We start from the raw sequence: 27,584 nt of genomic DNA, 5'->3' as shown, positions 1-27,584 counted from the left end.
TATGAACATACATGTGCAAACTTGTCCTTAAAATACCAGTGGGTATTTTAACCCATGTTAATATTGCTGGTGGTATCCCAGATGTTCAAATCAATATCAATTCAACCATTGTCACAACAGCTGTGGTGTCCAGCAATGATGTCAAACAGGAAGACTCCACCCATGATTCATTGCTACATGGTGTACACTCTGGATGGGACAGTGAAGTCAAATATACAACCAATGAGACAAGGGAGGATGTGACACCTGGAATTATTCCTCTAGGTGACCGTGAACATTCTACAGGTACCGGTATGAATAATTAAGCATCATCTTGAAAGTCCTTCCTGTCTTATATTTGTATGAAATGAAGGGCACAATCCTAATCAACTTTCCAGTACTGACATAGCTGTGCCAATGAGGTGTGCACTGCATCCTGCAGTCGGGAGACAGTCAAGGAGGCCTCTTCAAGGTAAGGACATGCTTGTTACCTTACCTTGGGGGCTGCATTGCGGCTACGTCAGTGCTGGAAAATTGATTAGGATTCCAACTTTATTCACAATATCGGGACCTAAAACTTTTAGTTAATAACTAGAAGCACTGTCAAGTTTTTATTAGTACAACATATTGTACATATTGTTGCAACATGTGCAGATAATATATTGTGGTTACTTTAAAAAGAAAGCAGAGGCTGAACCACACATTTGAAGGCATTTGTCCAGATGTGTTCTGCTTCATGTACTAAAACCATTAAACCCAAAACTCAAATATTTGGCTTTGGTAAGAAGAAAGAGTGAGTCACAAGTGCCAGTCTAAATTGATTACAGATTCAGAACTTTCCTGAAGTTTGCGGAAGTTCTAAACTGATGTGTCACCCATGACCAACCATACCTTTAAAGAAATACTTTTGAAGTGCTTTCAGATGCACATATAACTAAAGTAGCCTCTTTGCTAAACAAGGAGCTACACTGGATCATTTTGTCATGCTGGCAATGGCAGAAGGAGCAGCCACTCAATCAGCCACTGAAAAATGATGAGTGACTGCCAGAGCCAACCAGGTTGCTTTTTGGTGTTTCTCAAAAAGCAGAAACACAAACCCAACACAGATCAGCTCTGTATTTAGAAAATGAACAACTAAAATGGATTTTGTGATGGTATCCCTTGCTGTAAATAAAGATATTTTAAAACCACTATACAAATGCATTAGCATACAAATTCGTTTAGGAGTCTAAGGGTGCAATCCTAACCCCTTATGTCAGTGCTTTCCAGCACTGGCATAGCGGTGCCAATGGGACATTTGCTGCATCCTGCAGTTGGGTGTCACTCACGGAGGCCTCCTCAAAGTAAGGGAATGTTTGTTCCCTTACCTCATAGCTGCATTGCCCTTATGTCAGTGCTGGAAAGCACTGACATAAGGGGTTAGGATTTCACCCTAAGGGGATAATTTTAGTGTTAAAATTAGAGCATGAAATATTAATTAATTCCACTTTCTCGCACATGCACACACTTTACAATTTCACTGTTCTTTCCTATGGTGGTATGTAGACTTACTGATAGAATGGGCTTACCTTATTTTCTTTACCACTTTCTGTGTTCTTGGTGTTTTATTATCTTGCGGGATTAATTGCAATATTCCTCAATACCTAAGGTGTGTACTCTTACCCTGGCCTTTGACTGTCAGCATCATGTTTAATGTATTACGTTTTCTGCTGCATGTTGGGAAAGAATTTGACTCTGCAGGATAGATCTGGTGGTGGTACCTCAAGATGTTTCCGACTTCATCTTCTTAACAGCAGCACCTTTAAAACTGAACAAAGCTACTCTGTTGAAATGGCTGAACTTTTATCCATGGCATGCAGTGCTAACCCAAATACTTTCTCAAGTTGAAAGTGCAAATCCTTGTTTCCTTTCCTAAGTGTGGCCTAGTGCCTGGAACAAAATCCAAAAACAAATCAGCAAGTAAAATTCCAATTAAAGGAAGAAGAAATAAAGAAGACAAAGAAGAGCACGTTTGAGGACTTAAAGATGCTTATGTGAATCCAAATCATATGACGTCTTGGGATTTATCAAAGATATTTGATAGATCAGTTAAAGGTGCAAGCTGTTGTTACTTCTACTCTGCCTGTACTGCTCTTTCATTCACTACTGATGCTGTTACTTCTGGGCTCTGGGTCACTGTCTGGAAAATAAACAACTTCTGAAAACTGCGGTGATGGTGATGACACTGGGTGGCTGTGAATTCATCAGTACTTTCCAAAATCGTATCTACTTTCCTCCTTGTCTTGCCTGTGTACATAAATTAATGAGCAAGCCATGTATATTTTAACAAGACAAAATGAACAGTCTGGATGGTTGTTCAGCAAGCATAATATTGGAACTGATTCCAAACATCATCATAACAGCTGTGTCCTCCAGTGATGGTTTCTTCAAGCAGGAAGACTCAACACAGCATCCACTAGATGGAGCTCACTCTGGATTGGAAACTGGAGACGTTTTACTTACAAACAGCACCTCGGATGTATTGCACCCAGGATTTGTTCCCTCCCATGAAAAAGATAACAATCTGGACGAAGAATCTTTTCATACAGGTATCAGTATGAATAATTAATAACTGCTCTGTGTTAGAATTAGTTGTCTGTTAGAATAGCCTTCATTGATTTCCTGACACAGGTCTGTGGCATATTTAAAATACAGGCATGCGCCACTTAACGATGGGGATGTGTTCTCCAATCCCTCTTGTTATGTGAGTAGGACGTTAAGCGAACATTCAGCCCAATCTAGTGCCTTTGTTGTGTAAACAGACACTCCCTGTCAGGCACTTAGTTGGCTGCACAGGCTGCTGGAAATAGATTGCCTCTTCTTTGCATTAAGAGCCTCTTTGTTGTGTAAACAGACACTATGCTGCAGGTTATGGGAGATATGACTGCCTCATTAAGAGCCTCTTTATTGTGCTTTGACTACCAGTATATATGTGGTCTGTAATTAAGTGGAAGGTTGTTAAGCAGCACAGTGCCTGTAATTCTTTTAATTCTTTCCATGATTGGGTTTCTTCTCTCTCGCATGTTGAAAAGTGTAGCTTCAAATGCCTGTTGCTTTATTCTATTTACAGGTATCAGTAAAAAATTATTTATTACAAAGAGCAGCTTAGATTTCTCAATAACGCCTCCATAATATGTGAATATATGGAGGAAGAGAGGACAGGTAGAAGGACAGAAGGAAGAGAGGCAGGTAGATTATGTTATGTGTTGTGCACAACCATCAAAGATCTGCCCTGGAAGTCATCCTGGTTTATAATTTCTATTCATAGAAAAATTTCTGTTCCTGTTTATCCAACTTGCAAGAGGACATTGGGGAGATTCATATCCATGGCTATATGTGAGTCAGCCATGGATGACCAAAATGTTAGAGCAGCTTGGTAGACCAGTATTTGATGCATGAGAGATTATGGTAAAGCCCATGCTTTAGATGCACATTTCCCAATACTGTGCAATCCTATGCATGTTTACTCAGATGTAAGTCCCATTCTGCTCAATGGGGCTTACTCTCTGGTAACTGTGTACAGGATTCCACCCTCAATACTACCTTTAATGTAGTATGAAACCTGAATAAACTGGAGAAAGTGAGAGTAAATTGATTTAAACAAATGAAATTCAGTGCAAGTAGTTGATTCTATGAAGATACTGATTTTTATTTAAATACTTCAGCTTAATTGGTTAAGAATGTCTTGGTCACTCTGGTGTTGTTTTCACCGAACGAAAGAAATTATATTTATTTAATTGAAAAAAATAAAATGCTTAAAACCTTAAACATAGGTTTATCCTAACCTATATTGCATGTAGCAAATTTATACTTCCTGTTGGGCCAACCAGATGCTTTAAATACAGGCAGCAGCTTCTGAATGACACTGAACCACGCAGTCATCTCAGTGTAGTAGCTTCTTGCTTATCACTTTATGCTTCAGTGTACATAAGAAATTCTTATATGATTTCCCATTTATTTCACTGGAGGTGGTAGTATAAAAAAAGGATGTATGCATGGAGGAGATGCCATGTTCAGTTGAAATGATGGGGAAGCCTATATGTAAAGTAGGTCTGTGAGCACATCAAAACCCCTACAGAACCCTGGATCAGAGTCATTATTTACTGAATACATGACAAGCCAAAGCAGGAAAATAATTATTCCAGCCTTATTTGTCATCACCACAACAGCTGTGTTCTCCAATGAAAGTTCCAAACACGAAGGATCAGACCAAGATCAGGTGTCACCTGTTGGTAAACCAGAAGAAGAGGGTGGAACAAGTTCTTCTACAAACAGAACAATCCATGGTGTCCTAGAAACACTTATTCCTCCACATGAGAATGAGTCTTCTCGGACAGGTACTTCCAGTAGGACTAATTCATTCATGGAATCTTACTGTGTTCAGTGTAACTGCAAATTCTATGTATGTTGCTTTATTTTGGCCAATGATTATGTATCCATAGCTGGAAGTTGAGTCCCCAGTGGAATTGTGGCCTGTAGTTTCTGTCAATAAAATCTTTCTCAAGTTCAGATATAAGGTCTCTAAAATCAGCTTATCAGTGCAGACCTATGCATGTCTACTCAGAAGTAAATTGTATTGAGTTAAATGGGACTTACTCCCAGATAAGTGGTTATAGAATTGCAGTCTTGAATTGCAGGACTGAGACATTTCAAATTGCCAGATAAACCACTTTTGTCGTGTAAGAAGATTAATTAGTGTTATTTTAAATGTTATTTCATCTTAAGGTTTTCTTGCACGACCTTCCCCCAAATTCTCATACATATTTTGTCACCAAGTTCATTAAACAGTAAATTACATTGTGATTTGAACCAGAGTGAACTGACCTGCTCCAGACCAAGTCTGGAATCAACATTATTGTTTATGATGCTGTGAAAAGCTATAATTATTCATTCTTATGAATGAGAGAAGAAGTGGATTTTGCTGCTTCCTTTTCTTGACCTTCCTCTAATCACATGGTTAGTTTAACTGAAACTGGACCTGAGAAGGCAAGATAGCCTTTGACAATAAAAGCGATCACAAAGAACAAAACTAAAAACTCTTTCTGACTGTCTTAGCTGCAGCAGGATACTAAAAACCAAAGCCTGTTAATATGTTTGCAAAAGTGAAGTCAACAAAGGAGATTCCTCTAAACGTAATAAGATGCCCACTGATTTCACCATTATTGTAACAGCTTTGACTTCACGTGATGGATCCACACATGAAGAAACATCCCGAGATTCACAGTCTATTCTTGATTACCCCACATGGGGCTCTGAAGGCTTGCATCCAACAAATACTACTTGGGATGATGTTGTACATGGTTTAACTCCTCCAAGTAAGAATAAAAATCAGTCTACTCATAACCTCATTTGTAAGAATATTTACATTTGGCTTTCCTCTTTGGGCAGAATATTGTTCTCGATCTTCGTGTCTCATCTTTTTCTAATTCTAATGGATTTGGGATGTACTAGAAATTGCTACTCATCCATATGATTTATGTTTTATATAACATATAAAAGGTTTTATACAACCTTTTTATGGCTTTATAACTAGAAGTCTTTCCTTGGGGATTGTTTTCTGGTTTTTCCTTGTGGTGGTTTAATGCACAAAGAGTTTGTAGTTCAGCTCTTGGATTATTAGCATTCCTTGTACGTATAATGTAATGTTTTGCATTGGATAATGTTTATTAGCAATTATTCCCTAGAAAGGACTATACATTTTGTAATCATACTTCAAGCGACAACTGCCAATACCATATTTCTTTCATCTCTTTCATTTGCTTTCCTCTGCAACTGCATAATAACTATAAACATCTTTGTTGCAGTTTGCAAGCGTTGACAGCCAGAAAAATACAATAAATATGTTGGGCCTATTACTAATGAGATTTTCTGACATACATTCCCTGAAGCTTAACATTAGTCTCATTAAGGATGATATAAACAGAAATATTATTTTACTTTTACTATGTTAATCATTATAGTCACATAGATCTTCCAGTCTGGCCCAGCATTTTCCTATTTGCACCTGCTCAATACATCTCTTCGTTCTCATTATCCTATTCTACCTCTTTGGAAAACAAAAAAAATTAAGATATAAAAAAGAATCAAACTAAGAAAAAAAAAAACTACATTCATATTCATTACCTTGGCTTCCAGAATAATTCACATACTTAACACAGGATGAAAAACTTTCTGTGATACTAAATTTTACTTTTTTTGCATTCTTGCTCTTTTCATCCATTTTAACTTGGTTATTACTTAGCTACAGAACCTTATCAATTACCATAATGCTGTTGACATTACTAGAGCTTGAAAGCACTTTTGTTTAAAAGCATTTGTGATTGAGATGCTCTGTGGAATGAGTGGCATAAAGACATCTAAGGGGCATTTTTTTCTGCTCCTCTCCTTGAGCATCAGCTATGCAGTTGAAGTTAAACAGCAAGGTACATAGGAGACAAAAGTGAAGAGAACACAATATTACCAGTGTTGATTCTGCATATATTAAATTTATCAAAATGCTTCATCATCAAAGCAGATGTTGTGTCTAATGGTGGGATGAAACATGAAGAAACTACTCAAGATCCAGTAGTGCATGGCATGCATCCTGAACGAGGCAATGAAGACAGACATCCTGTACGCACATCCAGTGAAGAAACAGTACCAGGAATTATTCCTGCAACTGAAAAGGAGCATAAAAATGAATCCAATTATACAGGTACCTGCCAGAAGAGCAAAAATCATTTATTTCTGTGTACCAACAATAAATTTATTGTCATTTCCATAAAGAGTACAATCCTGACCTGACCTCCTCTTCCATCAGCAGGAATTAAGATTGCAGCTTTAAATACTGTTATAGTATAATACAGTGGTTCCCAAGCTGTGAACCATGGCTCCCCAGGGAGCTGTGGAAACCAGGCAGGGGAGCCATAGAATCCTGGCAAAAAACCCACCACCCTACACAATGTATAGGACTGTAGCCCTAATGGGGAGCTGCAGCCAATGACCCAGTAGGTCAAAGGAACCACCAGTTGAAAAAGTTTGGGAACCGTTTGCATAATAGAAATAATTAGCACTGAATAATATAAGGTACCATTGTGAAGATGTGCTATTAAAAACCTGATCTGACCATCATTGTAACAGTTGTGGTCTCCACTGGTGGCACTGACCATGAAGATTCTACTCATGATCAGTGGACACATGGAATCCATTATGAAAAGGGGAGTGAAGATGGATATCCTGCAAACACGTCTAGAAATGATATCGTCCCTGGTATTTCTTCAAGCGAAAGCAAGCATGAAAAGGATTTGGAAACATCTCATACAGGTACCAGGCAGAAACGGAAATTCTACGTCTTTGAATTTCTTCTTCTTCTTTTTTTTGGTGATGGTGATTTCTTTAGGTGGATTTCATTACTTGCAAATCTATGGTCTGATTTGGAATACTGTGTACAGTTCTTGTCTCTGCACCTCAAGAATGATATTTTAGAGGTGCAAATGGTCCGGAACGTGTAGCCAAAGTGATCAGAGTGCTGGAGCACTTTTATTTTGAGAAAACACTTTAACATTTGGCACTTTCTAAGTTGGAAAAAAGGCAAGTAGGGAGAGGCATGAAAGACGTAACATTATTCATGGTGTGAAAAAGGTGAGGAGAGAGAGGTTTTTCTCCCTTTATCCAATAAAACTGATTGGCAGGAGATTGAGGATAAACAGAAGGAGGAACTATTTCATGGAGTTTATAAATGGTTTGTAGAATTTGTGATGTGATGATGATCACTAGCTTGAATTAGCTTTATTGGAGAAACTCTTGGAGGACAGATCTATCAATGGCTACTAGCAGGGATGTGTCAGAGCCACAGCGCCAAAGTCTTGAGTCAAGTCCTGAGTCTCTGCTCCTTGACTCAAATTCCCCATGAGTCATAACGGCAGCCATTGTGCGTAATCCATAGCTGTTTTTCTAGTTATTTTTATTCAAGTCCAAGTCTTTTCAAAAAGTGAGTCAAGTCACAGAAGTGACCCAAAAAAAAACAAACCAGAAAAAGAAAGCACACACAAAAGTGAGCCTTGACTTGACTCTATTTGAGTCTTTTCGTTTTTAGGATAAAACCCCTGAGTCCCAAGTCAGTGTCCAGGTTTTTTTACACGTGTGACTTGAGACCTACGAGTCACGAAAAACGTGTGTTTTCATGACTCGAGTCTGAGTCATCCGAGTTACGGCCCATTCGTGGCTACTAGTCACAACAGTCATATGCTACCTATGTTCAGTGGCTAAATGCGTCTGAATATCAGCTCTGGGGAGCACTTGTGAGAGAGAGGTATGCCTTTATTACTAGTTTGTTAGCTTCCCAGGCGCTGTTGGTAGTCCACTGTAGAAAACAGGATGCTGGACTAGTTTTGCCTTTGTCCTGTTCCAGCAGGGCTTTTTTTATGTTCTTATTTTTTTCCTTAAAAATCCTGAAAAAGAAACACCTTTACTAAGCCTAATGAAACAATTTTAACTTTGTTCCTTTTTTTGGTGTCACATGAGACTGAGGTCACTCATTCTGTCCAGATGTAAATTGTATATGACATTCCATCAGATTAAATGGGTGTTATAATTACATTCTGGTAGTAGTCATACAATTCACATAAAACAGCACTTAAACATTGAGGAAAAGTAACAATGCAGACATAACATTTGAAAATGTTCAAACCATCATTGCAACAGCTGTTACCTCCAGTGATAATGGCAAGCAGGAAGACTCTACGCAAAAGCCACTAGTAGATGACATACATCCTGGGTGGGGCAGTGAAGATGAGAACCACATGAACACAACTACGGAGGATGTACCTTTTGGAATTTTCCCTGCAAGAGAAAGCAAGCATGAGAAAGAGACTCCGGATAAAGGTACCTGCAACACAATACCTATGCTTCCATGTGTTATTTCTCTAGATGTGCCACATTATTACCTTATCTCATTTGGAGTGCTTGCCTGCCTTCAATGATCAATTAATAATAATGCCCCTCGGAGTTGCAATAAAATTATGATGATATGCATAATCTACATAAAAACACAATCAGTAATTATACGTGAAGCAACTCTGCAGGCACATCCTTTAAATTGTTTCAACCATGCATTGTAACAGCTGTGATCTCCGCGGATGGCAGTGAACCAGAAGATTCTACACCAGACCCACATAGGGATGAAGTGTCTTCACGGTGGGAAGATGAAGACAAATATCCTACAAACACATCGAGAGATGAGGCTCTATCTGGAATTATTCCTCTAAGTAAACATGAGCATGAAAATTCTCATACAGGTACAACTCAAAAATAGGGAAATTTGTTTTCTTGTTAGATAGCTGTTGAAATATTTTTGTAGTCAATGGCTACTGAGAGGCCCACTAAGAAAATTCAAGAGATAGTGAATGCATTTGATTTTCTTTTAAACTATGCAATTTCCCCATGTGCTGTATCACAATCTGCTTTTGGTATTGTCCCATATTTGCCAAAGGGGTCAAGGAACTGCTTTTCAGAATAAAACAAGTCAAAAGTCATCATTGCATGTGCTGAGTAATAAGGCCAAGTAATGGGCCTCTCAATACATAGTTTGGAAAAGAATGTGCTGCAAACTATTAAAAATAGTTTAACTGTACTGTGACAGCTGTGGTTCCCAATGGTAGTGTTGACCACGAAGATTCTACTCAATATCCACTGACCCCAGAGGCATGTCCTGGCTGGCATAGTGAAGACAGGCTTCTTGCAAATATATCTACAGATAATTTTACTTATTTTTTCAAAATTTTATACCATCCTTCCTCCAGGGAGCTCAGGATGATGTACATTGTTCCTCCCCTCTTTCTGCCCTCACAACAACCCTGTGAGGTCGGTAGGGCTAAGAGATGGTGATTGGCCCAAGGTCACTCAGGAATGTTCATGGCTGAGTAGGGATTTGAACCTGAATCTCTTCCAAACCAACACCATTCTGGCTTTCCTTCTATTTTGCGTGAAAAGTAGAACTCACATAAAGTACTAGCTATACAAGGAGAATTTGTTTAAAATTATCCCATAGGTCAGCCAGGTGCCTTCGTGATATAGGTTAAGTTGCAGTACTAATTCCAATAAAATCAAAGATTAAAGTTTCTGACTCTCTCCAAAACATGGAAGATTTCCACTTTATGGTTGGATAAGATAATTTAATGTAAATTATATGAGAACTGGTCATGAAAACATAATATTTAAACTTTAGCTCACCATCATTGCAAGTGGTGGCCCCTAATGATGGCAACAACCATAACAAGTCTATTAATTCAGCCTAAATTAAGGCTAAATTTCCACTGACATTCACCAAATCTTGGGAATGGATACCCCCTAAGAAATATTGCTTGAGTTCATAGTGTTGTGTAAACAATGTGGGAAGTGGCTATCAAGCATCATTAAAGATTGGTCCTACCATCATTATAATAGTTGTGAATTCCACTGATGATGCCATACATGAAGATGATGCTACTCACGATCCAACATTGCATGTTTCACGACATGAATGGAGTAATGAACAAAAGTATCCTACAAACAGCACAAAGGATGAAGCACTGGTTGGAATTATTTCTCCAGCTGAAAATGATATTGAAGATAGAACCTCCCATACAGGTAGTAGTGGCAAATTTGTTCCTAATTAAGTGGGGAGTTCAGTTAGAGTCTGTTTCTTAATGGGGTCTTTTATTCAGTGAAAACAGATGACCACATATGAAAAGATAACTTACCATGGTGGGTATCTAACCACTTGGTGAACCACTTGGCAATCCTGTGAAGTAATATGGAGAATTTTATCATTCTACTACTTCTCTGGCCAGAAATGTGGTATGTAGCCACTTGATATGTGGTCATCTTTGATACAATAAGATGTTGGAGTCATTTGGTTGGATCTGATTTTATTCCAGTATTCCTAATTGAAACAACAATAATTCAGATAGTGCATTATCTGATAATTATGAAAATTCAGATCCCAAAAGGACTTTCATTCTTTCCTTGTGCTCTTGCAGCTTTCAAATGTTAAGGAGAACTGTATAGACCCATGTAGTAATGTGCTTTGTTAAGAAGTGTCAGTGGTTGAGAACAGTTTTGTAGACAAAGGTCCGGAGGCACCAAAGTTTACAATCTCTTCTAACACTATTAAATTCTTGCACTGGCAAGAGATAGCTGAGAATATTGGGCATGGTGGAGGCGTTTGAAATGGGCAAGACACTGGTGTTGAATTTTGAATATCCAATCCTATGTTCCTCATTGGTTCATCAAACAGCTGTCATTCACAATGATGTTTATCATGAAGACTCAACTCAACAGCCATTACCTCCTGTTCATCAGCCAGGCCAGGACCCGGAAGACAAATATCCCACTAATACTTCTAGAGATGGTATACTGACGGGACTTGATACAAATAGGGAAAGTGAACATGATCCTTTATATACAGGTATATTTCATCATGAGACATGAAATGAAGTATACATTATACCATGAATTTCATTATTGTACCTTTATTAAAATTGTATTAGCATCACATAATGTTTTAAATGCCTGGTATCTTAGTCAGATATCTCTGTGCTTAGGGTTTGTCCAGTCAAGGCCAGCAAAAGAGGTGTTCCAATGACAGCTGGCCTCTTTAGGATTGGGCCGTAAGTTCTTGATTCTCTTAAAATCTCGTCCATTGTGATTATTCGCTGAATCAACCAACTGTCCAAGGTCATAGTGCTAGTTGCCGTTGTATTTTATCATAACCCAGAAGTGTGCCTTGTAGAATTTCCAAATTGTAGCAAATACTTCCAAAGCAGAAAATGGGTTTATTGAAATATATTTCCATCTATTGCTTGGATAAGAGACAAACACCTTTTACTTGGAGAATAATAGGCCAGTAGATCAGAATACAACACTTTGATTTTTGTGATATTTTTTCATTCTCAATTACTTTATTGATGTAGTTTCTCCTAATGGAGCCAAGGAAGAAGATTCAACCCCAGAACCAGTGATACATGATATACAAAGGGGTAGTGAAGAAAAGTATCCTACAAAATCCACAGAGGATGTCTTATTTCATGGCATTGTTCCTCGAATAAGTCGCAAAAATAAAACTGATCACACAGGTATTCAATAATGGTGGTGGGTTTATTTTAACCCGTCTGTTATTAATTGTTGGTCTGTACTACATATATAAAACATTGCATGCATGGTTTATGTTGCTGTTTTTTTTTCAATTTTGATGAAATTGAGAAACTGAAAGTATAAATTGTTTCCTTGCCACCTGGTTCATGGCTCAGATCTCAATCCCCAAGGTGAATCACAGCATCCATTGATTATAGATATCTAGGACATATATATCTAAATATCTACGATATTTACACTATATATCTGTGTGTGTCTGAGGCTTATTTCTCACAACCACTGTTGACCAGAAAATCTCGGGTTATGGTAACTAACATAGTGAAACTCCTCAGTGGGGAGAAAGATGGGTTGAAGATGCTACATGGTGACTGTACTATGTCAAAAAGAGATATTTTAAAATCAGCACTGAAGATCAAATGCCTTCACAATAGCTTTAAATTTAGATTTTGAAATTACCCAATCAATATTCCTGGCTTAATATTTTTTAGTCTTATACGTGTTATATATTGCTGTATTGCTAAATTTGTATTGCTAAATTTGGTAGTGAATAATTGCTGTGCTAGTGTGGAAGTAGCAGCATGTGAACTGGAAGTGCAGGCTTACCTGGCTACATGATTGCTTTAAACATGGCCTGAGTTTATAAGCATGTGTGTGTGTGAAGTATTCAGCACTAGCAACACCTTTGTGCTGTTCCTAGCTCCAAATGTTCCTAGCTCACATCTCATGTTGAAAATAGTTTATATCTATGGAAAAATTGTTTTCTAAAACAATTTTAGGTAATGATTTATGAGCAAGGTACTGGTTTGGATTTAGGGTTTTGAACTATACTTCCCCCCCTTTTTCTTTACCCTGACACCATGACATGGTATCTAGACACAATGATACTTACATAACGTTTATTGTATTGCATATGGTTATTTTGCATCCCATACTTCTCAAGGCCTATGTTTAAATATTATGATGGCAGCATTGATATGATTACTGCGTTCCATGATTTTGAGATGTACTCCAAGCTGATAATGTGGTGAGGTGATAGTTTTGGGGGTCGGTTATAGAGTCAATTTCTTCTCGCTATCACACATTTGTGCCTTTTACAAAGATACAATGGTATCTAGACTACTAGCATATCTGTAATAGCTGTTGTCATAGTGGTAATATTAGTTATTCATTCAGTTTCATCATTCCGCCTTTTGCTTTGGACTACTTGTGCTGCTGGTGGCTGTTGCTTCCCAGTTATCAGAATATTTACTGCTTTGACATTATAACTTTTAGTATCATATTCCTCGGATGTGGTGTTGAATTCATGGGTTTGTTGAATTCCGATTGCATGAAATTCATTCTTGTTTTACTTTTCTGTGTGCGGAGACTTGAAAGTAACATCATTATCAAATGTAACATGGGACTCCACCCTCAGATGCCATGGTGCTTCTGTCTGAGCTACAGGGGTACTTCTCTTGCTACTTTGACTTTTGGTTGCTTCTCTGGCCATTGCTATTTGAAGTTTTCCACAGTAAACCGTAACTTTCAGCAATAAAAGAAAATGTTGAAAGTTTTGTTTGTGAGAAAGTGCTACCAGTACTTGCCCTTCCTATTTCCCTCTTTTTAAGTATTTGGTAGAGTAGTACAATATTAAGAGGTTTTAATTCTGGAAAGATCAAGTTCATAGTTGATTCATTACAACAGCGGTGGTCACCAATAATGAAGTCAAAAATGAAGATTCAGTGCAAGATCCCAAGTGGCATGGGTTGCAACCTGAATGGAACAGTAACGATGAACATCGTGAAGATAACGTTCAGGATGAGAAGATGCCTGGAGTTTTCCCTGAAATTAACAGTGGTTCTGAGAGACAGCCATCGTCTCCTACTGCCAGTAAGCGTTATAAGTTCCAGGAACTTCATCTAATCCTTACATTTGCATACATCGAAATGATGGGGAAATATGGTGTGGAAACTCCTAGATTATAAATGGAAATGCTAATGGAAATACTTTCTCTCTGTTTCCTATGGCTTCTTAAAAGATGCATGACTAGAATGTTATTTTACTGAATGCTGGGAGGCAATGTGATTATTTCTGAACACTCCTTCTGTCACTCCTGATTTTGGAAGGAGATCAAATCAATGTGCCTTCCTTCACTTTCAGATTTTTTTCTTAAATTAGTAATAATTAACAAATCATTGCATAAATATCTTTATAGACAGAGGCTGCAATCCTAATCACACTTCCCTGAGAGTAAGCCCCATTGAACACAATAGGACTTACTTCTGAGTAGACCTGGTTAGGATTGTGCCCAGGGTGATATAAGACGTCAACACTGGATTGTGAATGTTTCCCACAATGTGATAAAATGGATCGTGTGGGAGTTAGTAACCTCTTTAAATGTGGTGTCATAGAACAGCTGCTTGGACTTAAAACTATAGAGAAACAATGCATAAGAAGAAGAGCCTTGCTGAATCAGGCCGAGGTTCCAGCTTCCTGTATCTCACAGTGGCCCTCCAGATGTCTTTGGGAGCACATAAGATAAGATACCTGTTTTCTGTTGCCGCTCTCATGCACCTGGCATTCAGAGATTGGCTACCTCTAAAACCTGGAGGTTGCATTTAGTGATCATGACTTGTAACCTATGATGCACTTTTCCTCCATAAAACGGAGATTATCATGCATCCATCAGGTTTCTGTATTTACTACTGGTGCAGATACAAATGCACATTGGATGTAAGTCTTAATGTTTTCTCATTGAATGGTCATATTGGATGCATTTTATGTGAGAGGAATGCTCATGGGAATGTTCATTGCATCCAGGCCTATCAATTCTTATGTGTGATTATTTATCTGCAATTACCATTGAATCATCACAAGTTTCAAGATGAGACTAAATAAAATGTTAACAATGTAGAAGTTTCAGAGCAGTCATTTAGTACTGTAGTAGAATTGTTTCAATGATGTACAGACCCTACTAATAAATGTTAGATTAAAAAAAAAAAAAAAAGACTTATTTTTGTAACCCTGAACACCTGCAGTGTGTCCCACAGGAATGACTGCATATTCATGTATTTACTTGCTGTTCTTTGAAACCTGTGACCTGTTTCCTGAGGTTCAAAGTTCCTGTTCCAAGTTTGTTTGTAGTTTCAGCATATGCCCAGTAAGAGAAGCTTTTGAATGCAACTAGCCCCTCTGGTACCACACCATAATGGTTTCAGCTGGACATTTTACCAGCACAGTACCTCATTCTAGACTATATGCTGTGAAATGACAGGGCTCATGGTAATTCAGTTCATAGGTTACCTTAGGTGAATATGGAAATACAGTGTGAGGCTAAGTTCATGAATATTGTTTTTCCTCATCAGCTATAGATGATAATTTGTCATGTACATTATTCACTTCATAATTCAGTTTAATCAGTTTGTATGTTTTTTTTCTGCAATGTGCAGTCACCTGTTGGTGCCTTACATGTGACAAGCTGGGCCTGGCTCCATTCTGATTTGCTGGCCAGGTTTTAGCCAATGGAGATCTACAGCTAGCCAGCTGATTGTGTGTCTGTTGGGCTAGATGTTGTGATATATGGGCTCCTGCATGGTAGAATTTTGCAGACCATTCTGTGCAGAGCTGCACTCTGAAACTGATGTACTAAAACTGAAATAAATGTAGATGCTTATTACTTTTTAAATTCTAAATAGAGGTAATTGACGTTAATCCATTCCAGTGGGTTGAATTGTTTATCTTTATGATTTCTGAGCACAATTATTATCTCAAAATCTATTTGGGGTTTGAATCAGGGATCTATCTATCTATCTATCTATCTATCTATCTATCTATCTATCTATCTATCTATCTATCTATCTATCTATTTTGGTAACTTATCGTACCTCATTCAGCAAGGCTTTCAAATACAAGCCTCTCTGAATGTATTCACTTCTACAAAGGACATGACATAGAAACCACATGGGATGTCTCCTGCATTTCTTTTACGAATGTTATGTCCTCACTGTGAAAAAAAGCAAAGCCATAGGTTCCACATTGGCGTTCATATTGAGAGTAATGTGCATCTCTCCTCTATGTTTGAATCCAGATGAAGACAGAAAATCCGTAGGGCAAGATCCAGATTTACAGAGCGGGTCACCGAACTCCGAACGTCGAAAGGCTATCATACCAGGTTGATTTCTGTACTTTTAAATGCTAATGATTTGGTGGGGTGGGGGTTTGTTACTCTAGCGGTCAAGTGGTTTCACCTATGTGGGCAATATTTTTTTTAAAACTCCATGGCTAATTCACATGTTTTGAACATTTTAAGTAAATGTCAATTTAACATGTCATTCAGTAACAGCATAGTTCCTTAGAATGCATGGAAGATGAAAGAATAGGGGGAAGGTAACCGTGAAACCTGAGAAAAGGCATATTTATGCCTTTTTGGAACAGGCTGTTCCATATTTAAGGGACTCTTTTGAGCTGATGCACATGAGGAAAGAATCAAAACCTGTTTTAAAACCACTGCTTCCCAAACTTTTTAGCACCAAAACTCGCTTATTAAAATGACAATCTGTCGCAGCACCCAAGACTAAAAAAATCTAGAAAGAAATATTTTATTAATAATATTAATTATTAATAATTGTCACACTACTGTGCTCTCAAGACTGCTAAAGATGAGTCTGCAGACATTTGCTATACTCTCCCTAGGACTGTATCCCCAAATCTTTACAGTCATTCCAGGGTACCCAGAAGGCTTAATTAAAGAGCAAGATGTGCAGTTAGGGACTTCCAAGCCAGACAAATGGCTGAAAGTGGGTTCACACATGATCTGTGGCACACTAATTACTAGAGAAAATCAGAGCATGTGATATTTTAAATTAAGAGTATGACATAGGTTAGCATTCCAACTAACAATTTTCTTCTGCAAACCAGGCAAGGGTGCTTGAAAGTTTAAAAAAAAAAAAGATTCAAAAACTTTTCACAACCCACAAAAAATTCAGCTCATGACACACTGGTGGCTCCTGATCCACAGTTTGGGAAACACTGTTTTAAAGAATTGTGAGAGGAGAAACTAGGGTTTGTTTTGAATTTAATGTGATGTAAACTTTCACATCATCTCTGCTTCTTAAGCTATATGTCAGAAAAGGGTCATGACATAATACAGATGGCAGTGACTAAAGATCTGTTCACATTATAGTTTTTGAGGTCAAAATTCACCATGAGGTAAATATGTCTCAGTATTCACGAAGTAAAATTAGCTACTGACAGTGCTCTTCTGGGTTTAGTTAGAAGAATGTGGGTCACAACATTCTAAAAATACTTAAATTTCTTTGTTGATAAATGGTTTGCCCCTGTCCTCACCGACTCCAGTGCCCAAGAGTTCCCACCCCTTCCCAAAGCTTGAAGGGTTTTCCTTCCTGCTTCTTCTGTCATTGCTGACCCCAGACTGTTGCTTGCAGAAATTTTACTGAAATGATGTGAAACTGACATTTACAGGATCAGCTTTGAAGAATTCTATTGCAATGATTTCATATGTACAGGTCCAGCCTATTTATACATGGATTTTTTATACATGGATTTGACTCAACATGAATGGCCACTGCAAATGAGAAGGAATGTGCTGATCCCTGAAGAAGGGGAAAAATGCATCCCTTTAAAATCAGTTTGAAAAACTGAACAGTTCTTTAGCAATAGCCTCCTTAACAAGAGAGAGATTGATGGCTCACAATCCATCAATCCTTCTCTCTCTGGTGGACCCCTCCCTTCCTCCTGAGCATGTGAAAGAAAGGTGATCACTTTGCATTGGTGAAGGGAGGGACTAAGTGAAGCTTGGAGGAGGACTGATTGATGGATTGTCTTCTTAATGACCCTTATCTTACATCACAAAGGTCAGCAAGGAGCAAAGAAACTGTTTTTTAAATTGATTTTCTATAGTGCATTTTTTGCCATCCAGGTGAGTGCTTGGAACCCACGCGAATAATGAGACTTAAACTGTAGTAGCTTTAGGGTTAAAGTCTCATTCCTCTGTCCTAAACACTGTCTGTGTGGGAAAAATTTTGCTTGATTAAACAGAATACTCATTTCTATGTAAGATGTTTAAGATTAAAGAAAAATTAGATTTGTTCTGGTGTAGCAGGCAGTCCTGACAGGAACTGCAGACAGCAGTCAGCAGAGTCCTGACAGGAACTGAAGTTAATCCACACAAGAAGCACTACAGTTCCTTCATGAAGGCTTTTTTTGTGAATAGATTACCACTAGGCACCAGTTTGGATGATATGAACCAGTCTCATGTGCTGAAAGACATGTATAGTCACAGCATGGATATGTTCTAGCCCCTCCTCTTGCATCTGGGCTAATTCAAGTCTGTTTCCTTGAACCTCTACATGTGGTGACAGATTCATTAAGGGATTAAGGGTCTGATCCTGTTGGGCCACACCTCCCTCCCGGTGCTGAATGTTGCAAACGTGGCATAAGACATGCCTGCGACACTGCTGGGTCAGCATGGGTGGCAGCCTGTGCCAAACCAGCCGCTGGCTGGAGGCCTATCTCACGCTGCCCAGTGCTTGTCCCTTGCTCCAGGTTGTGGAGCGGTGAATGGGGGTGGAGATAGGCATTCCAGGGCAGAAGGTGGTGGGAGGGAAGGGGTGGGGCCTGCCAGATCCAGAACCCCATGTTGGTCCTTCCGGCCCAACATGGGGCTGCTTTACTCTGCGCTGCTAAATAGCTGGTGCAGACTTGAGTAGTCCCATTGTGGTGGCTTCTCCCTTACCCGGGGGGGGAGGGGAAGAATGTCCCCCTCCCCCAAGAAAACGCTGACAGCTGCCCAGTGGCCATTGGATGCAGTGGCAGCCATTTTGGTGCTGCTGCTCCCCTGGGTGCAGGGCAGCTCAGGATTGGGCTGCCCAGGGACTGGCCCTGTATTCCTTTGGAGGCAAGGAGAGAGCTAGAATGTATGTACGCTGTGTGTGTGCACTGTGAGGATGAACCGACCCATGGAGAAACGTTAACATGAATCAGGAATTAATTATGTGGAAATTACCAGTGGCCATTTTCTCAATCACGGCTATGTTTTGTTCCAGCTGTCACAATCATGGGACTATCTGCAGCTGTCTCTGTGTACCTCTCACTTCACCCCAAAACACATTTCACACCACAGTTATGTACCACTGTGATGGGAAATTCATGTGTGGACCAACTCTGGCAGCAAATATGAACTATTAGAACCCCATTCTTTCACATATTAACAGGAAATGGAAAACATGGTAAAAGGGGTATTTTCAGGTAGCGCAGGAGGTTATGAGGAAAGAAAACTGTCACATCTTTAGTCAGATGACAAGCAAGATGAAAATGCCCCTTGTTCTTTTCTCCCACTCCCACCACAGATTGGCTGATCATAGTTGCTTCTCTCGTGGCACTGGCTTTGATACTTGGAGTTTGCATTGCTGTGAACAGTCGTAGGAGGTAAGGAACCCCTTTTGTAGTCTTCTCTTTCTTGATGCCAACATGTACCATTACTTTTATTGCTGGGAACATCTAAAACATTTCCTGACTTCTTCAGTAAAGTAATGCAGAGGAGGGAGCATCTCTTTTTTTCATGATCTCTTTGGTCAAACACACAACAGGGACTGTCCCATTTATCAAAATATTGCCATCCAAGTTGCATTAATATGTTGATTTGGCCTTGTCTCCCACCCTAACTATTCTTTCCTGCTGAATAATTGCTAGCTGTACAGTTTAGACCCAATATATTTCCTTCTGATTTAGCCGTCTCATAACTTGATTCATGAATTTGAGTTCCAAGCATTAGAGTTCACTAATATTTGTCCCTGTCAGATCTTTGGTGGTGGGGTTTTCTTTTTCTTTATTTTTTAAAGCAGGAGACTGCCTACCTTTTAAAAAAAAATTTTCCCTCCAGAGTGGCAGATAAGCAGAGACCAGCCAAGATCAAATGCAAAGAGCAACTTCACACAAATGGCCCAATATGAAAATGATTGCTTCTTAATCAAAAAATTTTTCCCTTAGAATTTCAGCACATTAAACGCTATATACCAAAACCAACGTTTTGAAGGCTGGTAGAAGTAGTATAGTGCCTGATCCTGAAATAAACAGGAACATTTTCAGGTCCCTTAAGTCCTCACACTTAATTGGCTCTTTTTCTCCCAAACCTCAGTTAACTTGGCCAACCACTACACCTGGTCACCCTCTGTCTTGAGGGAGGCACAAGACTTTTACCATGGTACCAGGAATGCACAGTGAAGCATAGTTTTCCTTGAGCTGCTGGTCTAGGGTGCTGCCATCTTGGAGAAATTCCCTACTACTGTCCCATCACTGTAGGCCACTTAAATGTCTTTAAAATGTTTAAATTTCTATTTAAAAACAGATGATTATATATGTATCCACACACCCATTAGTGGCACCTATAACCCACCCAGAGCCTGCTGATCCATGAGACCCATTGAATCCCTCATCTCAGAAGACAACAAGCTGCTGCTGATCACCTCCCCTGGCCCACTACCTACCCAGCCACTCCACTCAGCTGCCCCATCCTCTTCTTGTACATTCTCTGGTCTCTCTGGTGTCTGCACTCTTCTAGCACTAGTGCTTCCTGTAAAGTGGCTGGTGGAGTAAATACTGAAAGCAGGGAGATTTTGTGGAGGAGTGGGAGTAGGATGATAAAGATGGTGACGTGCGCACAGGGATGCTGGTGCACACTGGCCGTTGTGCACTGGCAGAGGGTGGGTGGTGGGATTTGGGTGGCTTGCAGAATTTGGGGGTCAGAATTTGGGAGTCATAGAAGCAGATTACCTTGACCTATCCTTGGTCCCATCCATTCAGGTTGCCTCATGGCAAAACCAACTCTTGATGGGCTATAAAACTCAGAGTATTTAAGGCCAAATCCTATCCAATTTTCTAGTGCCAGTGCAGCTGTGGCAATGGGGTATGCACTGCATCCTGTGGTGGTGGAGCAGTCGCAGAGGCCTCCTCAAGGTATGGGAACATTTGTTCCCTTATCTCAGGGCTGCATTGTGGCTGCACCGGTGCTGGAAAGATGGGTAGGATTGGGCCCTTACTCCAGAAAAGTCTCATTGGACCACCAGTTAAAACAATGGAGCTATTTCAGATCTTCAACTGAGCAAGGCATTTAGAACCAAAGCTAATATATGAAACAAATGTGCTTTATGAAACACCAAGGCAACTTTTATGCACATCTACTGGACTGAACTGATATAAGTTTGAAGACTTTACAACACTATAGTAATATTTGTTATTCATTAGAGCACATTCATTACATGCAGCACATTCATTGGAGAAGAAACTTCCTCTCACCCACAGTTTATGATGGCTTCTTTTGCTGCTGTTTTTAGAAGCCAACAGAGGGACATGGTTTGTCTAAAATTGGGAGCAGTCTGCAGACTTGTGGAGTTTATTAAGTCTCCCTTATTCCCCCTCCCCTTTTATCTGAGTACTAAAGGTCAAGTAGGTGGATTATTTAGGACATCCTAACTTAACATTATGAAGGAGAATGCATGTTTAACTGTCTTAACAGCAAGTTAAGGATTAGAAATGCTTTTAAAAAAGCATTTAAAAACAGAGGAAGGATGAGATGTGTGTGTAAATTAAGGATATGCGTGCACAGCTGCTTATCCCCATGGATGGATCACTTGGAGACAGTCTATAGTTTTGTACACTTAGAAATCAATATGTCACATATATTATTCTGCCCCCATTTCATAACTTGGAACAAGACCGGGTACAGAAAGTTTGTAACCTCAGATGTCCTTTTAGGCAGATAATTCCTCTGACTTCATCAGATCACAGGGTATGTGAGGAAAATGAGCCACAAAGTTTCTTTCAGGCCCGTATCAAGTCTTGTGATTTTTTTTTTCCTTTTCAGTTTAGCTCAGTTTCCACTTGAATTTATTTTGAACTGTGTACCCTGAGGTGCAATGTAACTTTTGGATTTCAAATCATTTTACTGCAGTGGTACTTAAAAAAAATCTAATTGTAGATTAACAGATTGGAAAATCTACTTTTCCAATGTGTGTAATATAGCTCTTCTGAACAGATTACATATTTCTCCAGGGAGATGGATTCTTTTTTGGGGGTATCCAGCAAGAAACAAGGCTCATTCTGGAGGGGTTTCACACTCAACATTTACAAATGGAAGATGTGATTGGCTGCAACAACATGGACACACTCTGTTAGATGCATACATTGGGACTGGTTAAATTCTGTTCTGTTGGCAACCTTCAGTCTCGAAAGACTATGGTATCGCGCTCGGAATGGTGGTTCTGGAACAGAGTCTAGTGTGGCTGAAAAGGCCAATTCGGGAGTGACAATCCCTTCCACACTGGGAGCAGGTGCAGTCTGTCCCTGGGGTGTCTCCCTGGCTATGGGCCTTCCTTCTTTGCCTCTTTGCCTCAGTCTGTTGGCCAAGTGTCTCTTCAAACTGGGAAAGGGCCATGCTGCACAGCCTGCCTCCAAGCGGTTAAATAAGAACATAAGAACAGCCCCACTGGATCAGGTTATAGGCCCATCTAGTCCAGCTTCCTGTATTCACAGCAGCCCCACCAAATGCCCCAGGGAGCACACCTGATAACAAGAGACCAGCATCCTGGTGCCCTCCCTTGCATCTGGCATAGCCCATTTCTAAATCTGGGAAGAGTTGTAAATAATTTGTTTTCATGTGATGCATCTGAATTGTCCTGTTAGGGTCCTCTTGGGATTCACTTCCCTTCTCTGAAAAACCAGAGGAAGAGGCAATAGGAAATACTTGAGAAAGCTGTGATTATTGCTAATACAGTGTAAAGAACATTTGGAGGACGTATATTGAAGGACAGGGTGTGCGCCACATTTGCCAGGGACAACCAGTGTTGATATTAGGAGTTCAAAAGGAATTATGTCTTAATACTGATTGACTCTTGAGAATTTTTGTGTTTTTCTCCATAATGTATGAGATGGTTTGTTTGGATCATCCATTTTGAATCAATTTGGATTGATTCATTTTGAATGAATCAGTATTCATTGCTGCCTTTCTTATGAATTGCCATGTGTAATACTTTCTATCTCCTTGTGGAATCCAGATGGCCAAAGCGTGTTAATATGATTTTATGATTTGAACTGCAATCCTGAGCATGCTTGCATGGAAGTAGGTCCATGCAAACCCAGTCCTATCCTGGGCTGACCCAGAGCATGTGGCAGCCCTGCACAGCCTCCACTGCATGCTTTTGGCCAGCTGGGAACCAGGCAGTAGTGGAGAGGTTAGTACAGAACTTTCATAGTTATCTCTTCCGCTACTCTCTGGTCCCCAATTGGTCTACTTGGATATACCCCAGCTCCTTTGATGGCATAAATCCAATTAGGTACAATGGGGTATTTAGGGCCCAGGCCGGGGACAGAGGATATTGGAGCCACCACTGCCATCCTCCCTGACGTGTCCCTGGTCCGATTTCTGCCTCAATCCTCCCACAGACCACCTTACCTTACTGGCAGAGCATCCCGCCAACTTACCTTACCGGGACAGCATCCGGGCAGTTCTGGCACATGTCCAGAGCTGCTGACCATTTGCACCTATGGCTCAAAAGCACCCATGATTCCAGTGGCTTCCATGTGCTGAAAAAGGGCTTACAGAAGCAAATCACAAAATCTACTGCCATAGGTCCAATATAGGATTGGGCTGCCTGTCTGTTAAAGCAAATTTTAGAAGGCTGTCTTTTGACCAGTTAAAACACTAATTTAATTTAAATATTAAATTTAAGTAACTTAGCACAAATTTAATATTGCTCTTTTTTAAGACATTAAAAAGAAATGTAAGCTGCAATTTAATAATCAAAATCTACTACATAAGAGGGCCCAATCCTGTCTCCAGCCAGTCCATAGCATGCTGCGCTGCTGCCCAAGCATGCACTGTATACTATTGGGGGGGGGCAACCAGACAGCCCAGAAGAGGTAAGTGAAAATATTTTTTACTTATCTCCCTCTGGGCCATCTGGCCTTCAGGGGGTCTCCTTGGACCTATGCCTGCTATTTAGTCCAAAGAAACTCAGGGGCATTTTTGGGCAGGGAAAGGGGGCTAGGTTCTTGGCCTGGATCATGCCCACTGACTAATATAGACACAAAATAAAAAATGACATCTGCTCATTAAAATTTGCCTCCCCTTGAATAGTGAGCTAACATTTAGTGTAAAACTTTGCCATTCTAAACAAAATTTAGATTCATTGGGATTCATAATGTCGCTGTGTTCTTTGACTTCCCATTTTTCCTCTTTCTCTTAGATGTGGACAGAAGCAAAAGCTTGTGATCAACAATGGCAAAGGAGCCGCAGACAACAAAAACATGGGGGGACTGAATGGAGACGCCAGTAAATCTCAAGAAATGACGCACTTGGTACACACAGAGCTGTCAGAGGACCGAACAGGCCCACATGATGAATTCCTCGCAATTGATGAAACACAAAATCAACAAGATATGGACTTGAAGACTGGTGTGTAAGAAAGCTAAGCCAGTCCCATTGGCTCAGAGTTGGGGAAAAGAAAAAATCATATGAAACTGGGACTAGAACTCACAAATGCAATGTGCTACTGATGTCTTTGAAGCATAATTAAGCATACATTTCTTCTTTTTTTTCAATGGTCAAATACAAGATAAAATTTTCATTTTTCTCTGCCCAACATTGCATAACTTTGCCCAGTCCAAATTGGTGTTCACAGTATTACCAACAACCTCCATGTTCTGTTCATGCTCAGTTATCTGATAAGACAGAATACCAACTTTGACTTATTTTTCCCCTAATAAGTCAATAAGTAATAATAAGTTCCTAACAAGTTCCTTGCACCAACCGTCCCTCATTATATCCAAATTGAGCCACTAGAATGTCTAGCCATCAGGACATTTAAGGTACCAAACATGTCTATGACTGCACAGTATGTACTTAGAAAGATGAGCTTACAAGATAGGTGTCATTACTCAAAATGGGGGTACTGGAATTTGTCATAAGACCCTGAAGAATGTGTAAAGAATAAATGTCACTCGCTTCTTGGTATTCTGGAATGATGTGCTGCAATGAATGAAACCTGAAAGACAAATTTGTCAAAAAAAAAAAAAAGGTCAATGGCTATCCAATAACATTTTTTTAATAGAAAGAGTGAAAATACAAGAAAGAAAAAAATCAATTTTATAGCAAATAAATTTTTATTCTCTATAATCTAAAAAAATCTGTGGTGTTATCTTTGAGTTTCAGTTATCTACTCCAACTGTGGAGTTCATAGTTGGCCTATTCATCAGATTGTTGAATCAGTTCAGTGATTCCTGCGCAAGTTAACCCTAATTCAGATGCAGGTCAATGGATTGCCCTTGTGCCTATCATACATAAAATTCGAGGGGCCTGATATGGCTGAGTTTGGTCCTCACTTCAATCAGCTGTTTTTTGCCCTGTGGCTGGTTCCCAATGCTTGACAGGAATAGCACATGGAGTTCTATATGCTGGATTTAGAGATCCAAGAACAATGCAGGCAGTTGCCCCACCTTTTTGCAGGCACAATTCCCATCCTAGCAGCAAATGTGCATGTGAAAGGCTAGTTCTGTGCACATCAAACATACAATACAGTGCAACCCTATATATGTTCCCTCTGAAGTAACTCCCACAATGTTCAAAGGGAATTTCTCCCAGGCAAGTCAGCCTATCCTAAAAAATAAGATAATATCTCTTCCTGCTTTGAGTATTACATGTAAGATAACAATACTTATCTAATCCATTTACTCATATTAGCTATTTCATATCATAGGCAGTCCCTGACATGTCCAGGTTCCTTTTTAGACATTTATCCAGAAGCGGAAATCAGCGTTAACTCAGAAAAACACTATTGTGTGGGTATGAAAGTAAGGCCGGACAGACTCCACCTGCATGAAAGTATTGATGTTTCAGCCAGCCAGCTCTTGCCAGCTCAGTGTTTTTGTGCAGGCGTGAAAGCCCAAGGCCAGACAGACTCTACCTGGTCAAAGGCTGTCCAGCGATAACCCCAAAACTGAACTGCAGCGTTCATTCCCCATTTCCACAAACTGTCCTAGTTTTTCTTCACTCAGGGATGCTTTTTTCAGATTCCCAGCATTTGCCCGCTTTTGTTTTGAATCCTTTGGAAGGCCTCCATTCTGTTATTGTAGTTTTTTTTCTCAGTCCAAGTGGACCGTGTCTGCGGTTTTGGTGGCACACTGAACAAGCAGAATGCCATTACATCACTTGGTATTCAAGACACTGGTTTCAGGAGATGTTTGCTTGAGTAACAAGCAGAGAAGGGATTATTGTTAGTCAATGCCTCCAGAATAGATGCAATCTTATGGAACATTTTTCCTTTGATGTACTCCCCACTCCCACAGAGCACTCTTATGGAACAGGTTGCATCCAAAATATATATACCCTTACTGAAGATTGCAAAGGAGTTTTAAAATTATTGTTGTCAATCAACAACAGTTTTGGTTTACTGAAATGATCTCATTTATTGGTTAATGAATGTAAAAGTTAAAATATTCTCAAAGGTCATGCTCAAGATGAATGAATAAAATGTGCGAAAGTATTCTGGCTTTCCTCAGCATTTTCATTTAAAAGTGGGATTTAGGGCCTTGGTGAGGGAAGTTGTTGAAAAAAAACTCGCAGAGGACCATCTTGCTGATACAGATCATTTGTGTAGTCTCACACATTAGCGGAGCCGGGGGGGCGGCAGAGCTGTAAACCCTGCACAGGTCCAGAACTCACCGTGTAATCTGTCCTTCCCCTCACTCTCAGGGCCATTCTGAGGAGCAAAAGCAATGTGAAGGCATCTCCTCCACATTGCTTTAGCCCCCAGACAAGGTCTGAGAGCAAGAGGGAGAGGCTGCTTACATGGCAAGTTTCAGAGTCATGCAGGACTTACAACTCCGTCCAGTGGCATCACTAGGATTCGCGTCACCCGGTGCGGGAGGCCTACGCATCACCCCATGCAGTGGGCAGGGCAACGGCCCGGGTGGTGGGCATGGTGATGTGCCATCGCCCTGCCCCCACTGGTTTTTTTGGCTGTACCTTTTGTTAGAACCCAGATGTTTCAATGTGGTTTGTTTCATTGCATTCTGCATGAAATTACGCATTGGTTGATATATAACATGATGGGATTATTCCTCCAAACTCTGATTTTAGTGATTTTGAAAACTTGTAGAGTTTTATACACACACACACACACACCGTGTCAACTTATTGCAGCAGTTCTCAAACTTTTAGCACTGGGACCCACTTTTTACAATGACAATCTGTCCAGGACCCACTGGAAGTGATGTCATGGCCAGAAGTGACATCACCAAGCAAAATAAATAATTATAAATAATTAAATTAAAAGAAAAGAAATAATTAAATCAAGGGGAGCCAGTCCTGTTCCACCAAGTGAATCTACTCTGAAGTAAGTCCTATTGTGGTCAATGGGGCTTACTCTCAGGAAAGTGTGGGTAGGAATGCAGCCTGTGAGCCC

General features: G+C 39.8%; 1 protein-coding gene across 1 annotated transcript in view; it reads left to right on the top strand.

The window, feature by feature from the left end:
* Positions 1-26,663, top strand: part of CD44 (CD44 molecule (IN blood group)) — a 96,126-nt gene extending 69,463 nt beyond the window's left edge. Inside the window, 15 exon segments of the mRNA XM_066639190.1 lie at positions 82-291; positions 2,382-2,567; positions 4,188-4,355; positions 5,190-5,333; positions 6,530-6,712; positions 7,138-7,320; positions 8,701-8,880; positions 9,120-9,293; positions 10,441-10,623; positions 11,273-11,472; positions 11,969-12,110; positions 13,813-13,998; positions 16,196-16,279; positions 19,476-19,554; positions 24,369-26,663. Of these exon segments, the coding sequence (XP_066495287.1) occupies positions 82-291; positions 2,382-2,567; positions 4,188-4,355; positions 5,190-5,333; positions 6,530-6,712; positions 7,138-7,320; positions 8,701-8,880; positions 9,120-9,293; positions 10,441-10,623; positions 11,273-11,472; positions 11,969-12,110; positions 13,813-13,998; positions 16,196-16,279; positions 19,476-19,554; positions 24,369-24,585 (2,519 nt within the window). The 3' untranslated portion in view covers positions 24,586-26,663.
* The last annotated feature ends 921 nt before the right edge of the window (positions 26,664-27,584 follow it).

This window comes from Tiliqua scincoides, chromosome 1 (assembly GCF_035046505.1).
Source record: "Tiliqua scincoides isolate rTilSci1 chromosome 1, rTilSci1.hap2, whole genome shotgun sequence".
Lineage (NCBI taxonomy): Eukaryota > Metazoa > Chordata > Lepidosauria > Squamata > Scincidae > Tiliqua > Tiliqua scincoides.
This window is presented reverse-complemented; position numbering and strand designations above follow the sequence as displayed.